Source organism: Lacerta agilis, chromosome Z (assembly GCF_009819535.1).
Source record: "Lacerta agilis isolate rLacAgi1 chromosome Z, rLacAgi1.pri, whole genome shotgun sequence".
NCBI lineage: Eukaryota > Metazoa > Chordata > Lepidosauria > Squamata > Lacertidae > Lacerta > Lacerta agilis.
Window position 1 is genome coordinate 30,744,786 of NC_046331.1, and position 17,269 is coordinate 30,762,054.

General features: G+C 43.9%; 1 protein-coding gene across 1 annotated transcript; it reads right to left on the reverse strand.

The window, feature by feature from the left end:
* Nucleotides 1-238: 238 nt before the first annotated feature.
* TNMD (tenomodulin) lies at nucleotides 239-16,002 on the reverse strand. The gene is made up of 7 exons (XM_033138145.1): nucleotides 15,902-16,002; nucleotides 15,608-15,742; nucleotides 5,634-5,774; nucleotides 4,268-4,369; nucleotides 2,592-2,745; nucleotides 1,847-2,040; nucleotides 239-686 (listed from the first exon to the last, which is right to left on the reverse strand). The coding sequence occupies exons 1-7, from the start codon at nucleotides 15,947-15,949 to the stop codon at nucleotides 477-479; spliced, it is 984 nt and encodes a 327-aa protein (XP_032994036.1). The 5' UTR covers nucleotides 15,950-16,002; the 3' UTR covers nucleotides 239-476.
* Between the last annotated feature and the right edge of the window lie 1,267 nt (nucleotides 16,003-17,269).

Below are 17,269 nucleotides of genomic sequence, written 5' to 3' on the forward strand. Positions count from 1 at the left end.
CATCTACACACACACACACACAGCACACATTAGCTGCCCAAGCTGCTCCTTGATGTCCGATCAGCAAAGTTGAGGTGGCCTTTTCATGATTGGCATTACCAATCCCCATTGGTCTGAGTGTGGCTGTCTCAGAGGTGCCTACTGAACTGTAGTAATAGCAACTAGAGCAGTGTTTCCCAACTCCCCACCCCCACCCCCATGAACAACTTTGAAAATTATTGTGGACGCCCTAATCATTCTTCTGCCCATTGTAGCAATTGTGTTGCATGATGCAAATGCTGTATGGTTTTTAATTGTATTTTTACAGTCATGCCATGGACTACCTGGATGAAGCTCTTGGACAATAGATTGGGGACCCCTGAACTAGACAGAGTATTGGTAGCACACAAGTGCACCCCGTAGGGAATTGCCTGGGCGGCGCTTGGACACTGCAGTACGGTATATCAGAAGTTGTCTTTTTGGGGGGCTGGGTGTGCTTACACTCGTCCCAGCATCCGAGCTACCCACCAGTTGCACGGCATGATTACACGGCAGATGACCCTCCCTCCTTGGTAACAGTAAGGGTATGGGTAATACCCTAGGAGAGGCTCACACACCCTCTGGCAGTATCGATGGGCACGGCGGCACTGGGCACAGCAATATCCTCTCTCGTCCCACAGGGGATGGAACTCCAGTCCGTTCTGTGACTGGAAGGGGAAAACAAAGAGGGCAAACAGGCAGGAAATCAATCTCATTTGTACAGAAGGAAGAAAGGGCAGACATATCTGGGAAGGGGCCATCGTTAGTGATGGGCAAGTCTGTTAAATTCCGTGCCTCATTTTTTTCCAATCTTAAATTCAGTTTTTTCACATTTCCACATCTGTTTGCATTTTTTTTAAAAGGCCAAATGAAAACCCATCCCCAATACATACCACATTTTTACTGTTATTTCTGCTAACATATGCATTTTCATGCACACTTTACTCTAGTACTGTATATACATTTTTGTACACATTATGTGGCTGGAGAATTGAATTGCAACATTTGGAGGAGTGCAAATTTCAGAAGAGGGCTGTGCTTTGGTTCAAAAAGTGCCACTATGCAGGTCTGCCTTTAAATGCAAATTGAGTTTAATTTCTCCTCCATCCCTAACCCATAGCATTTAATGCCTTGTTTCTGGTAAAGTAGAGTGCACAGAAACCTATGCTGTGTGGCTGCATATAAATGTAATAAGTCAATAGTCTAGCAACACCTGGAATAACCCGGGTTCCCCATCCTTGCAGTACTGAATATTGCTTCCTCAATATTTCCTCCTCCTCAAGAAGTTCAGTCCCAGAGCTCAGTGATGAAAATGGCTTGATCCCAACGACTTATGTCACGGATCACCAACATGACACCAACAAGCCCTATTGTGCCCACTGGCACTTCTTATGGCACCCTTGAATGGTCTCAGTAAACAACCCCTCAAAAATCCACAACGCACAAGGGACGGTTGGCCCTTCCTGCTCAGTTCCTGTTTGCACTGGCTCAGCCTCTCCTGTATTGAACGTGTCCTCATCATTGGATACAGGGATTGGACACCCACCCTTCTTTCCATTCTGGACAGAAGAGAGGTGCAAAGAGCTTCCTTCTGTGGCCATGCTTTTGTGGTGGCTAATATTTGTGCCTTTTTAAAAAAACCAACAACTGATGGTGATGAGACCATTGTGGTCCTGTCCCTTCCCTCTCTTTTAGATGTGGCAGCCATTTAGTGTTACTTCATGCCATGTGTTCCCCAGGCAGCCATTTTGTGACCGCTGCCCACAGCACTACCTTAAAATTCTAAATATGCCCATGGGCCTCACAAGGTTGGCTGCTCCTGACTTACATAATCATTCACAGGGAAATCCTCTTCTGTGAGCTGCCGGGCCTGGCGTTTGGTACTTGGTCTTACATCCTTAGCCAAATGTTGCTCTTCCTTTTCCTCCTGATGTCTAGCCCAGTCTTGCTTGTCTCTCAGAATCTGATCCTCTTCCTCCTCTTCCTCCTGACCTTCATTTTCAAAGTCAAGAAGTTCTGGCTCTAAGAGGCAAGTCACCATGAATTACTTTTCTAGTGGAAATTGAAGTGGTTTATAGCTTACCGCTGGAACCAGTTGTGTGCTAATTCATGCATAAGAGCAGCTTGGCTAACTGTTATTGACAGATCGTACAGAACTGTGCTTAAATGGCAACTTTTGTGTCTGGATTTTTACTTCTTTTTCTTCTTGTTGTTGTTCCTTAAATATGGCAAACCTATTTTAATGCCTGTTCCAGGTCAGAGAAAACCAGTATCTCAACAACACCATTACAGGACTCTAGTGTGCTAGCGACCATAAGCTAGCTCTGTATTTCGGCGATGCCTCCTTTTCAAGTTGCGAAAGATTACTTCTTTTCCCCCGGAACACACAGAAATGGATAAGGAAACACAGGTGAGCTTTGCACAGGGCAAAAACATAACCAACCATACTGCAGTTGATGACAGTATGTCTGAATGCAGTTTTACTGTGGACCAAAGAAGGGTGTCTCTATCTACACTGTTAGGCTGCAGGTTCATCAACATGCTACAAAGAGGAGGAGGAGAAGTGGCCTTACCTCTTAATAAGGTCGGGTGGATCCAGTACACAGTCACATTTTTGCAGAGCTCAAAGATCTTGGAACCTTTCAGAAAATCTTTATTTTCAATAGGCTTCTCCCCTGGAATCCAAACTACAGACTGCTCGAAATAGGTATCTGTAATTTCCTCATCCTGCAAGAATTTTTTAAAAAAATGTCTTTTTCTTCATTTGTTAACCTAGAGAAACAATTTCACAGAGCTGTATTTCCCATACATTTCATATCTGGGGCACTATTATTCTGGACTAAAACTGGAGGCACACCTCACTCTTTCTTTACTAAAAAAACAACAACAACCATATTGGTGTTTTCTTGATTTGTGCCCCAAGATACTGCATTGGCATCCTCCTTGCAGCTTTGCAGGTTGCTCAGATAAAGTTTCCACTCAGTGTTCCACCTTCCACTTTGCCCAGACAATAAAGGGCATGAGAAGAATGCATATCTATATCCCACAGTGGACAACCAGATCCCTCCAGGAAACCTTATAAATCCAATGTTTGCTACTTGGAGGCGCCATTGTTCCCATCACGGCTAAAAATGTAGCCTCTCACCTAAAAGGAGGGCTTCTTTAATACTGTACACCAGGCACGTCCAACAGGTAGATCATGATCTACCGGTAGATCACTGGACACCTGTGGTAGATCACTGGTAGATCACTGGCTCCCCCCAAAGAAGCTCAACAACTTTGGATTCCCTAAAAAACATCTCTCTTTTTTTTGCCCTGCACCCCCCCAAAATGGGGCTTTCCTTCTCCCTAAAAAAAGGTCAACAACTTTGATCTGAAAGCCTAAAAAAGGGTCTTCCTCCTCCCCAAAAAAGCTTAACAACTTTGACCTGAACTCCCCCAAAAGGGGGTAGATCACTGCCAGTTTTTAACTCTGTAAGTAGATCGCAGTCTCTTGGGAGTTGGCCACCCCTGCTGTACACCATGAAGAAGGTCCCAGATTCAATCTTTGGAATCTCCTGAGAAGACTAAGAAAGAAAGTTGCCTGAAACCCTGGAGAGATGCTGCCAATCAGGGACAACAGAAATAAGCTAGAATCAGGGGTGAGCAAGGTTTACCTTGCCTGGGCTGGTTCACTCTATGGGCCATATTGCACGTATGTGTTAACGTGCACATCCGCGATTTCCGGCGTCTGGGCAGTTGCGATTTCTGGCACCACAGAAGCAAGTCCCCGCGCAGTGCCAGTTTAGTGCAGCGAGCAGGGAATTGCCGAGTGGGTGGCTCAGTTCAGGGGTGGCTCGTAGGCTGGTTAAACGACCCCCGTGGGCCGCTTGTGGCCCATGGGTCTTAGGTTGCCTACCCCTGAGCGAGATGGACCAATGCTCTGACTCAGTATAAGGCAGATTCCTATGTTTCCATGCATCTTAACTATTTTGACAAGCTGTGGAATCTGGGTTAAAATATTTCATTTAGCCCTTCACTTCTGCCACTGGTTTAGCTGGACCAGTTTCATCTCTGGAACTAATTCCATCTGGACTGCTTTATTTAGGCCCCTGTTTGGCATTTAACATACGCTGTGAGTATATCTGCCTGGTCTGTGAGAAATTTAAAAGCTAATGGGATTACTCTCGGTCTGTACTTTCCATGCTGTTATAAATCTCTGGCTGTCTTGGGTCTTATTTAATTCAGGGAATTATTCATTTTTGCATACTTCCAGCTCCTCCATGTCCACGTTGGATGTTTCAGGAATCCCTTTAATCTGGTTTCGGATGAAGCACTTCGGGTCTCCCACAAAAAAGATGCCTGTTATTCCCTAGTGGAGGAGTGGAAAAAAGCCTGGTGAAGAGAATTAAATGCATAAAACCCTGCAGTCATTGTATGGGTATAGTTTAATTCAGGGTAAGATACACCATTTGATATTTCAATAAGGTGGGCACTGGATTTTATTGATGGGGCCAAAAGTCTAGGCAGCATTTAAATACTGGCCATAGTATATGGTTCTTTCCCTACAACGAATATATAAAAAATAAAAGCAATGTGAAACAAAGAATATTTTTATTGTGTGGTTTCTATGCTGTTTTCTCATAGGGCGATAGCATATCATGATGAGCACCTCCTTCCCCTGCTCCTGTCCCCCCCCCCCCCGGCAAACTTTCATTGCATAATGGCTAAGATTCCGGAGCTAGAAGTCAGGAAGCCCTGGGTTCAAATCCCTCTTATGCAGTAATCTCACTGGTTGGTTTGTCTTGACAATCAATCAGATCTAGTCTGCCTCTCTCTTGCAATACTCAACTACTTTACAGGCATACATTTCACGTGCAAAAGTTCAAGTTTTCCCAGTCTTGCAATGGTAAAAGATGTGTCTCTGGAAAATATGTGAAGTGGTTTGGAAACTCCGAACGAGTACTCTATATAAATGCTTCGTTATTACTGCAAATGGGACATACAACAATGTGGTATTTTAGTCTCAGCCTGGGGAGGCTGCATCCTTGTATACTGAAGGAAGGGGAATTTAACAAAAACCTCATGGCACACATCTCTACAAGCTCTTCTGGGCTTGATCAAGCCAATTCTCTCTTTCTCTTTCTCTTTCTCTTTCTCTTTCTCTTTCTCTTTCTCTTTCTCTTTCTCTTTCTCTTTCTCTCTCTCTCTCTCTCTCTCCCTCCCTCCCCCCCCCCCGCCCCCATTCCTTAAGTATCTCCTTCCTCCAACACCTCAACATTCTCTAAGTCGTAAAAGCTCATATGTGGTTGTCAGGCTTTTATTTTTAAAAATCACACACTCTTGTATACTTAACACATAGTGATTCTCCACTACCTTATTTTTGGTTGGCACTCAGTTCATGTGAGTTCAATATCAGTATACCATAGTCATTAAATCGTGGGATGTCCATTGAATTTTTATAACAGTTGGCTTTTGGTGTGCAGACCCAGTGAGTTTTTTAAGAGGTGCATGTACTCTTCAGGAATAACTCCACAATCTGTCCCTAAAGGATGCCCCAGAAGGTGAAAATGCCTCACTCAGTACTCTGCTATGTTTGATCTACCACAATCGGGGGCAGAAATGACAGTACATACATTTTTGAAGTCGTGTATTTCCAGAACCTCCTTGTTGCCCTTTCCAGTTTGAAAGATCTCTGTCCTGGTTAGAGGGTCTATCTTCATCAATATCTTCTGCTTCTCCCCTTCGCTGAAAAATGTGTGCTCCATGTCATAGATCTGTAATGGCAAATTGGGGAGAGGGAGGAGAAATGCACAGGGAGCAATGGCTGTGTATCTCAAAGACCTAGGGTGTCCTTTGCAAACAAGAGAACATTTCCTGCTAGCCAGCTTGTAGTCTGGTTCTTGAAATATCTCTGCCAATGTAACCTGTTAGAAGCCCTCACTTAGTCCTCAGTGTTCAGATATTCCAGGGTAGGCAGAGATACCCTGTTTATTTTTCCTTTGGATGAGAGAAAACTGGAGCCTTACGGTTAGGATACCCCATTGCAAAAGAGGGTGGGGTTTCTGCACCTTTAACAGTTGCGTAGAAAAGGGAGTTTCAGCAGATGTGATTTCCCATGCAAGCTGCACCTGCTGGGATTTTCTGCACAATTATTAAAGATGCCGGAACATAGGAAGGAACATAGGCCTTATACGAAGTCATTGGTCTATCTGCCTTAATGCTGTGTATAATGATTGGCAGCGGCTCGACAAGAATTTAGGCATGGGACATCCCAGCATTGCCAGGCAGGGCAAGGAGACTGAATTTGGTACAGATGCTCTGCCTTCTTCTGCACCTTGGGCATCCAGTTATATCTTTGCAACAGCAGCAGAAGCAGCAACAATTCTGTTGCAGGACACCAATGGGAGAATGGTGGGTGCTTCTCCAAGGTCATAGTTCTATTGCACTGCACCTTGGGGGAAAGACCTTGAGCCCCATGGAAGCAGGAACAGATAGCAGCTTTGGGAAATGGAAGGTTTAAATGAGGGAAACTGCATGCGGTGAAAGAGCCAAGACCACTTCAAAAGCCTGTTCTGCATAGTTCATAAATTTTTCTTGCCATATGCAGAACTGGCAAAACTAACATATAAATTACATGAAAAGGACAATCGGCACTTTAAGGAAGAATGGGGTTTTTTGGTTTTTTTTTACAAATTATTTGAAAAAACAACAAAGAGACTTAGACTCATTGGCAGGTTTTGAATAAACATACACATTTTTTATTAGTAGAACATGAATATGAACAATAGGAAAATGGTATGGACAATTGTATAACATGCAGAAACAATATGAGTAAACAAATCAGATAAGGGAGCTGAGGGAAGTCCAGGAGGGTGGGGGAGGGGAGGGGAAAAATGCGATTGGTTGTAGTGCTGACAAATTGTATGGACTTCAACTTCTTTTAATAAATTTTTTTATTAAAAAAAAAGACCACTTCTAAAGCCATGCTCAAAGAGGTAACGAGGAATGGGCAGAATTGTCAATTTCAGTGTCAGTTTCTCATTTTTCCAGTCTTAAATTCTGTTATCCACATTTCTGCATCAATTTGTTGATTGGGGAAAAAATCCTCAAGAAAAATTATCAGTGTTTTCTTACTTATTTCTTCCAATATGGCATTTTCTTGGTATGAAGATTTGACCAATGTACACATCTTTGCAAGCAGTTTTCTGCAATATACCAGTAATTCACAGTTGTATGTTGATTTTTAAAAGTATGCATTTTTGTACATATTGTTTGGTTGGAGAACTACAACACCAAATTCAGCATTTTGCTGATGTCGAAGGATAATTGTGATTCAGTTTGCCTTTTGAACAAAGTTGAGTTTCTACCCCATCTGTACTGTCAACTACTGTTTCTCTCACAGAAAGTGCCAAGCACTCATCTCAGACACCAACCATGCAGGTGACTTACCCATTCATGTAGCATGATCATTACCACTGTAAGCGTGAAGGTTCTCTCGTGGTGGGAAACCAAAAGTTATTTTGGACAAAACCATAGCAATAGTAACCTGAGCACATAAGGAAAATGGATTTTGCAGTATGGAAAGTTTAAGGTGAGGTCTTGGAAAGGAAGAACGTGCCAGGCATCCTCCAGGAACAAGCTGTGCTTGAGAAAGATTACTTGCAGTGGCATCTGAAGACAGTTTGGGAAAGGATCTTGAAATTCCAGTCTTTACACATGGAATGTTTTTTTTTTTAAATGACTTTGGCAGTGTCCACATTGGAAGCTGTTTCTTAAAGAGAGAGAGAGAGACCTCATGCAAAGTTCTAAATCAGAGGGTAGGATTAACGATGAGAAATGTCAAAGAGATTACAGGTCTCCTAAAACTGCCATTCCTCTGTAGTTAGCAAAAATCTCATTTATTATTTGTTTGTTCGTTCGTTAAATTTGCATTCTACCTTTTCAACAAATGTCCTCTTATAATAAGGTTCAGATATTCTGGGGGGGGGGGAGGCCTTGTGGTACTGTTTCATCTTTTTCCTACCCTGTGCCAAAAGAAATTCATTTATGGTGTCAGTTTCCTCTAGAAGAGAAAGAGAGAGGGGGGGCGGGTCTTGGGGTGTGTTTCTGTCTGTTTACAGATGTTCAGGTTGAGCAGGTTTTACTGGAGTTGCGGGGGGGGGGCACACCACATCCATAATGGCACCTGACCTGCCTTTACCCATCTCCCAAATTTCCCTGGGTCTCATATCTCCTCAAACTGTTGCCTTCTGGCTCCCCTTGTGCTGAGCCTCCATGAAAAATCTGTTTTATTTTATCTACTTCACAAAAATTATACATTGCTTGGTTGTAAAAAAAAAAAAATCCTCAAAGAATAAAAAAGTCAATTGTCCAGTAAAAAAAGTTCATAACAAATTTTTAAGACATTCAAAAATAATTAAAATCAATGATAAGCTAAAAAAAACCACAACACAAAAACATGTGTCAACATTCTACATGTCTAGGTAGGCTTGCCTCAACAAAAATGTTTTTAGCAGGTGCTGAGAAGAGTGTGGTGAAGTCTCTAATTCTCATTCTGGCAGGTGGGTGTTGTGACTCTTATTCCAGATACTTGGAATAGCTCATTGTTCGTTCTCATCAGTTGATCAGGCGCCACCAAGTCTGCAAGCGAGAGCCACTTTGTATTTCAGAACGCTCTGATTCATAGCAGCTCTTTCCATTTGCAAACTGTTGTTCACCTTCTGCACAAATATTGGAGGGAGAACTAAGCTATAGGGTAGTAGGTAGGACTCTGGGCTCGGTTGTCCTACCACACCTGCAGCCCTTTCAAGACAGCACTGTCAAGTCACTTACTGTTTCCAGAATTTGCCAAGCACGCCCCTGCTGTTGTTTGGGAGTCCTCCTGCTCGTTTTGCTGAGACATTTGCCCTCAAGCCCTACCTTTATGGTGCCACTGGCACCCTAAGTAAACTTGGAGTTAAACATCAAAGGTTTGTGCTCTGTCAGCAGGCTAAGGCGATGCTGTGACAAACTGGCCAATGACAAACATGGGAGCGTATGGCCCCCAGAAGAGAGTCCAGGGCCTTTTTATGCATGCTTGCTGGAAGTTGTTTACTTTTCAAGATGTTTTGCTTCTTGTCTTTATTTGGGTTTGCAAAATTGGCATTGCATAAGAAATCCAGCCCTGGTGCAAGTTTGTTTTTCCTGGAAGTTGCTTTGGATGGCTGGACGAATAGTTGTTTCCTGATATCACAGGGACAGAGGGGGAGTGAGAGGAGAGAGGGGCATCGTAGTTATTTAAAACACCCTCATCCCTATGTATCTGTATTTTTAAATGCTGTAGGATGTATAATTATTGGTGACATTATGCACATGTGGGATTACTGATTAGTGCTGCTTAATGAGAGCTGCGGGGCTAGAATGCTATTGTGCCCACCCACAAGAATTAATTACAGGGCTTGAGGAGGGGGAGGGTGGCGATGTCTTAAAATGCTGCTCTTTTGTTAAGTTCTGCCTCTGTGGAAAAGAATTCGGTTGAGTTAGGTGGCGTTTGTTCAGCTTGTGTTTGTTTAATATCCTTTCCCAATAAATCCCAGTCCCGTCCTAAAAAAAAAAAAGGTTTTCTTGTCTGTGTCTTAGTATTCTCTCCCACTCCCCACATTTTAGCTCTAAGGTTTATTTAGCACGGTGTCTGCTAGGCCTTCTGTGTGTCTTGTGAATACACTGTACATAGTCCGCTACATTATTATGATTATAGCGCTTTTCTCACTGTTATTATTTCCGCTTGCTAAGCAGCCCCCCAACTAGCAAACAATACTACAGCCTAGTTTCGTTGCACATTCTTTCATTCTTTCATCATTTCTAATAATTGTTGTTCTTGGCATCACAGAACTGTAGAGTTGGAAGGGGCACGAGTGTCATCTAGTCCAACCCCCTGCAATGCATGAATCTCTTGCCCAATATGGGACTCAAAACTCAGGACCCAGTGGAAACCGACTTCAAGTGGGACATGTGTGTCATGTGAAATCCTTGTGCACTGAGAGGCGGCAGTGAGGCAGCGCGCTGGGAAGAGGCGACAAAAGGACAGAGGGGGAGACAGAATGAGGGGGTTGGGGAATGAGCTTGAGGCAGAGCTTGAGGCTGAGGTAAACCCGGTGTGGCGTTTCAGCCTCGGACTTGAGGACCTCACCACCCACTTAGTCAGTCCCCGTGCACTGAAGTAAACCCTGCGCAGTGTTTCAGCCTCAGACTTCGCGTCGGGTTCTGAAATGGCTGGGCAGGCCGGATTTAGGACCCTGGCGGGCTGGATCTGCCAGTGGACTGTAGTTTGAGGACCCCTGCCTTAAAGTATTGCCTTCCTTTCTTTTGAAAAAAATACAACACATGGGGCTACCCATCTAAAATTTGGTATGTTTAGCTGCCTCTACAGGGGTATACCCTCCAACATTTCTCCAATGGAAATAGGGACATCCTAAGGAAATGTGGGACATTCTGGGTTCAAATCAGAAACCGGAATGGCTTCTCTAAATCAGGGACACCCCTGGAAAATAGAGCCATTTGGAGGGTGTGTAGGGGCAGCCATATCCCCAGATTTCATCCCCTGATGTAAAAAGCCAAGGAAGTTATGGCAGTTTTGGTTTTGTGATGGAAACCAATGGGATTTCCGGAGATCTGTATTTTCTGGATTACAATTCAGATTTAGGGCACATGGGATTGGGTCCAGATCAGTCTGGAATGAATCAAGACCAATCTTGAGTTTCAAATTGGGGCCACAATTTGAATTGGGGTGGGGAATGCACAGCCCTGCTTTTTGCTATTGAAAGATACTCGGAGTCGAGTGTGAATTTCATGCTCTTTATTCAGCTCATAGTAGTGAGGAATGTAGTTTCCCCAAAACGTTTGCTTTATATACACTATTTACACAATGGGCCCCACGTGATTGGCTAATTCCGGGATACTCCTGTATGCCAATCAGAGTGCAGATTCACTTCCACCTGGAGCTGGATTGGGTGGCTCCTGCGGACCAATCAGACTGCTGCAATCTCAATCCTATTGTTCTGGGACCAATCAGACTGCTGCAATCTCAATCCTATTGTTCTGGGACCAGTCAGACTGCTGCAATCTCAATCCTATTGTTCTGGGACCAGTCAGACTGCTGCAATCTCAATCCTATTGTTCTGGGACCAGTCAGACTGCTGCAATCTCAATCCTATTGTTCTGGGACCAGTCAGACTGCTGCAATCTCAATCCTATTGTTCTAGGACCAATCAGCCTGCTGCAGTTTGGATCCTATTCAACTCAGTACATAACAGCTATAGGAGGTTAATTTGATGGGGCCCTGCTGTCCTTGCCTCCTCTCTCCACGTTGCAGTAAAGGCTTGTGTGTGTGTGTGTGTGTGTGTGGTTCCATGTGAATGAACAGGAGAAAAAAATCATACAGCCTGGAATGTGTGATTGCAGGAGATACTTTATACAGGTCTGGAGTTCCAAATGCCCCTAGCCTGGGCTGCAAGCCCATTACCTTGATGGAATAAAAAGATTGTAGGCAAAATTTGAGAATGTTTATGCAGGCTTGTTTATGCAAGCTTATTTCCCTGTTTCTGGATCCTGAAGGATTAATCAGAAGCAGAAGACGACCTACCCCCATACAGCCTCTCTTTGTCAATTTGCAGTAGACCCTAATAACTGGGCTCTCAGCTGAGCTCTAATATGTATCTGCTGCGTGGCAAAAGACTTTGGGGCTTTGATGTGTCTGGAATGAAAATGTCTTCTGCAGACCTAGCTTCTGAATAGCAGCTATTTATTGGAAGCAGATGTCGGACAATGAAGAAAGAGGCGGGCTGGCTGGCAGAAGCCTCCCTAAGAGCATCATCAGAGTTGGGCTGCTTGCAAGATTGTGGCTAGCAAAGAAACTTCACTTGCTATCTCCTTAAGTATTTAAAAGTGAAGGCAGGATGTGATTGCAGACAACTCCCAATTAACACAAAGGCACCATTGAAAAAGCTGTGGTAGAACAGGGGCTTGCTCCATCCACTCCATGCATCAACCTGGCATTGCAGTACTTCCAGAAAAAGCATGCAGACACCTTGCCTCACCCCTTTTTGTGACATTTGTGGGTCATTTCTGGGTTTGGCGCGATGCACATGTGTGAGGTTGTGCATGTATTGGACATGCCTAAAACAGTTGCTGCCTAACTAAAGCAAAGGAATGCCACTTATAGACCATTCTGGGATGCATCTGGGTGTGGGACTTGAGGATGACACTGCAAGTAACCAAACAGTCACACTTGGCTTAATGCAGTCAACTCTCCATCTGCAAGCCCAGTGAAGATAGGAAGTTGCCTTATGTCGAATTAGACACCTATCCAGCTCAATACTGTCAACATTGGTCATATCTGCACCCTACATTTAAAGCACACAGCTTCTCCCTAAGAATCCTTGGGACTGTCATTTGCTAAGGCTGCTGGGACTTGTAGTTCTGCAAGGTATAAACCACAGTTCCCAGGATTATTTTGGGGAAAGCCACATGCTTTCAGTATATGGTGTGGATGTGACTACTGGCTGGCAGCTGGTCTCCAGGGTTTCAGGCAGAGGTTTCTCCAAGCCTGGCCTGGAGATGGCAGGGATTGAACCTAGAACCTTCTGCATTCAAAGCAGATGCTCTACCACTGAGCTACAGCCCTACCAACCAGGTTGTATTCCTGTGTTGGTCATTCAGAAGGAGCCAGTGTGTTCCAAAGGCCATCCACAGCATACTCCTATACATGTACACTCAGAAGTACTTCCCACTGTGTTCAGTGGGGCTTACTCTGTAGCACAGGGTGGGCCATTTTGGGGTCTCTAAGGTCCACATGCAAGAGTGGCATTGGGTCAAGGGTTGCATGCATGCAGTGGGCGGAGCTGATGGGTGTGTCTCCCCCCCTTTTATATACACACAGAGAGAGACCCCCTGCCACCACAATAGACACACACACACAGCCTCCCTGCCCCCAAACACTGATCCACCCTTTCCCCACCTCTCGGCTCCATCTTTTATTGAAACCATTGGATTTCTTTCACCTGCCTAGCAGATTAACACCAGAATAGTTGAGGAGCACACCAGGGCTGGATCTACACTGTTCTGTAAAAACACTCTTAAAGGCTATAAAAAAGTTATATCCATAGCTGTCAACTTTTCCCTTTTCTTGCGAGGAATCCTATTCAGAATAAGGGAATTTCCCTTTAAAAAAGGGAAAAGTTGACAGCTATGGTTATATCTCTCTCAATGCAATTTCCCTTTGCCAATGAATTGCTGCTCTGCAGCACCCTCTGGTGTTACATTTTTATAATGCATTTTGAATGTTATAACTGACTAGTGTAGATTTTCCCCAGCACTCTCCAGCAGTTCCCAGTGCTAATCAATTGGGCAGTATGGGGGTGTTCTCAAGTGGGCCAGTTCATCTTGAACTCTGTACATGCCCTGCGACTGTCTGTGATTTGGCCTTGTGCCGAGTAATGAAATCTCTTTGTGTTTTTAGGATGACATGTCCATCTCAGCTTGGAGAAAGCATCGTCCCTCCAGCTGAAAGGAGAGTGGGCAGTCTTTGAGTGTGTGAAAAATAGCAGCCAGCAGTCTGAAGAAAGAGGGGTTGTATTTTGTAATGTTTGTTTTTATTTGCCAAACTAAAACACAAAATCGTAAGTTTCCAGTGTGCTCTCTTGTCCAAAGTAAACCACAGCCAGGTTGTGATGTTCTCGTTCTTATTGCTTAAGGAAGCAGGTTAGTGGCGGCTGGGAAGGTATATTTGAAGCCATAAGGGCCAGAAACTTTTTCAAAAGACAAGACAGTGGAGACTTTTAGTATCATGCTGAATTAAGTACCTATTATCAGAGAACGGAAATGCATAAAACTCTAGGTGACAGTTGTCTGACCCCTTAAGGAATGCACTGAGGCTTGTGTGAATGTGGATTCTGCATCTTAATGTAATTTGGATTGCCAGGGTAAATCGAAACTGTCACTGGAGCTGTTAGGTGAATATTTCAGCCTTTGCAAAGCCTCTTTGGCACCAGACTTTAACACTGTGAACCCCACTATGTTCCTCAGAGCTCCAAAGAAATGGCAGAGCATCACCATGGTTGGCAAAGTTGCAGTTCTTGAGGAATAATAATGTGATGGTGGTAGGTGGTGGCCTTTTGACATGCCCAGGAGCTTGATCATATGTTGTCCAATTCAAAGCACTGGTATTGACCTATAAATCCTGAAACGGCTCAGGACCGCAATACCTCAAGGACCGCCTCTTTCCATATGAACCTACTCGGACCCTGTGATCATCTTCTGAGGCCCTTCTTCATGTGCCCCCTCCATGAGAGGTCTGGAGGGTGGCAACATGAGAAACGGGCCTTTTCTGTGGTGGCCCCCTGTTTTTGGAATGCTCTCCCCAGGGAGGCTCGCCGAGCACCTTCATTAGATATCTTTAGACACTTTCTCTTCTCCCAGGCTTTTGGCTGGTTAGCATTCTATGTCGTTTTAAATGCCGTACGTCCAGGTTTTCCTGGACATTTTTCTGATTCTGCAAAAACCCACCCAGACCCCATTTTCAGAGCCCGATTCCCATACGTATGGCAGCCCTACCATTGCATTTCATGTCCAGGGAGACATGAGATATAGAGATACCATCCAGCTAACACAACTAATAGTTCTTGATAATAAATTCGTCCTCCATGCATTTGGCTAAACCTTTTCACTTTGCCCCTCCACCCACACATTATGATGCAATCCCCTGATTTTTCCTCTCTTCAGGGTATGAATACACAACCCCCTAGTCACAAACCATGTAAGAATGCCTGGTCTAAACCACAGCATCTAGGGCAAAAGGGGAAAGGAAGATGGTGTTTGCATCCACAACCCTATGCACAAACAAGGGGGAAAGTCCTATGACAGTATGGCATCAAATTATGGATGCTTTGCTTTTACAGGTACATGCATGCATATATATATATTTTAAAGGGCTGCAACTCAGAGGCAAAGCGCCCAGGTAAGGCTGGAAAAGAACACTGCCTGAAACCTCAGAAAGTTGCTGTCAGCCAACGGTACTGAACCAGATGGAGCAGTGGTCTGATTTGATATAGGGGAGCTTCCCATATAATTTTATGAATGAGCTCAAAGACCCTTGCATTGCATTTTCTTTTAATAACCTATTTTGCAGTGCATTAACCCATGCACTGCAAAATAGGTTAATAAAAGAAAATGCAATGCAAGGGTCTTTTTAGGCTGCTTAATCCTGCAGGCAGGGAACAGCAGAGAGTGATCAGCCACCCTCAAGATTTGGCTCCCTCTCCCTTAAAGTGGTGGCATAATGGGTTTTCCACCAGTTTCCGGCGAGCTAATGGAAACAATGTGAAAGCACTTTTTCACAATTTTATTATGTGACCGCTACTATGAAGGAGACATAGTGGAAAGGATCCCATCATTAAAAAGCAATGCAGAGTGAGCACCTAAAACTTTGCATAAAATCTACTTGAATGGTCTGTGTCCTTAAAATAATAACAAGAGAGAATAGTTAGAAATACTAGGTAGATTTTAAATAAATAAGTACATAAAATAGTAAAATGAAATGAATATTGAATTCAATGCACAGAGTGCAACTCACTTTTTTAGGCGGTGGATTCCAAAAATAATAGACCCCAAGAAATGTCAGGATGACAGAGACCACTAGGCTGCAAAGCAACACCCCGCAGATCTTGTATCTTTTGCAGTGTTCTTTTGTAGCTTTAGGTGTTTGTGCCTAATTAGTTAGAAAAGGGGAAAGTTAGAGAAAAGCCGGTTGTCGGGGCAAGCTGTAATGTGCTGGGCATGCATGCCTTGAAAGGCAGAATGTCAGATCTTAGCAAGTAAGCGAAGGCTAACCCACCCTGTAAAAAGGATAACAAAGCAATCAACTTACATCTTGGACGTAGAATTCCTCGGAGATCTCCTGGGGATCTTTTGCCATGGCGTTTCCTCCCTCTGTGTGAAATTTCCTTCTGTGTGCAGCGAGAGATGGAGAGCCCTCTGGGGCTGAGGTGGAGCCACACGATGCTTTGGCTCACATGGGTGTGTCGGGGAGGAATAACTCCCTCTTTTCCTGGCTCAGGGTGATCATAGTAAATGGTGCTTTTTCCAGTGTGTGGAATCTCATAGGGTGGGAGTGGTGGGAGTACATGATGAAGGCTGCGAGTTCCCATGCTGAGGCTGGCATAGGGTTAAGAGTGTATATTGTGTGTGTGTGTGTGTGTGTGGCTTGCGCATTAAAACCTGAGGCCACAGAGGCCATGCGTTGACTTTCTCTCTGAACTGGAAATGCTTGCAAACATACCCTTTATGCACCTGCTGAAAATGGGTAACATTTTGCTCCTCCCTTGGTGACCGCTAGTTTCTTTCCTGCGATGACTGAAGTCACATCTACATACACCCATACTCATTTAAAAGCACATGGTTTCCCCCCCAAAGAATCTTGGGAGCTGTAGTTTGTCCCTCACAGAGCTACAATTCGTAGCACCCTTAACGAAGTGCAGCTCCCAGGATTCTTTGGAGGAAGATGAGTATTCAGTGTCAGAACACAAGTAAGAAAGAAGATAACCTAAGCCGAGAATGAGTGAGACAGGGCCTTCCCCTGATGCTGTTGGACTCAAACTCCCATCAACCTCAGCCAGCATGGCCAATGGTTGAGGATGATGGGAGTTCCAATCCAACAACATCTGGAGGGCCACACAGGTTCCTTGGTTATTTTCCTCTTTATTATTTGTGTTCTGCAATCGTCTGAATATTTTTCTTTTTCAACAAGCCTTTAACTATCTTCATGTTTGAGTTAGGAGTTGTTGCTTTGCCATTCCATGTTCTTCTATCCTGTATGATCTAGTTGGGGTTCCTGCATCGCAGGGGGTTGGATTAGATGACCCTTGGGGGTCCCTTCCAACTCTACAGTTCTGTAATTCCATGATTCTATTTTTAATTTGGTATGAGCTGCTTTTTTATGGGGATTGTTGCTTTACTTTTTTTTCTGTTAGCAGCTTTGAGTCCCTTGGTTTGGAAAGAAAAGCAAGGCAGAAATGTTAGTATATATACTAAATTAAAAGGGTGGTATTTTTCCAATGATTTTTTTAAAAATAGAATAATACGTTCAATTGTTTATTCAATTTATGCATCACTTTACACTGCCAGAAGCAGTTCTGATGTGATTTATAGTGGCAACAGCATGCAAAATATAGTATGCAATATTTTTTATATAAAAAAACATTTTTATTTATTTAATGCAAACTGATGCAGAAATGTG

Bases quoted from the DNA above. Each gene is read 5' to 3' on its own strand.
- TNMD (XM_033138145.1), bottom strand. From the start codon at position 15,949: ATGGCAAAAGATCCCCAGGAGATCTCCGAGGAATTCTACGTCCAAGAT. The intron at 2,041-2,591 runs GTAAGGCCACTT...CTTGCCTCTTAG, and splicing joins CCACCCGACCTTATTAAGAG to AGCCAGAACTTCTTGACTTT. The intron at 687-1,846 runs GTAAGTCAGGAG...TTCCCCTTCCAG, and splicing joins ATTTCCCTGTGAATGATTAT to TCACAGAACGGACTGGAGTT.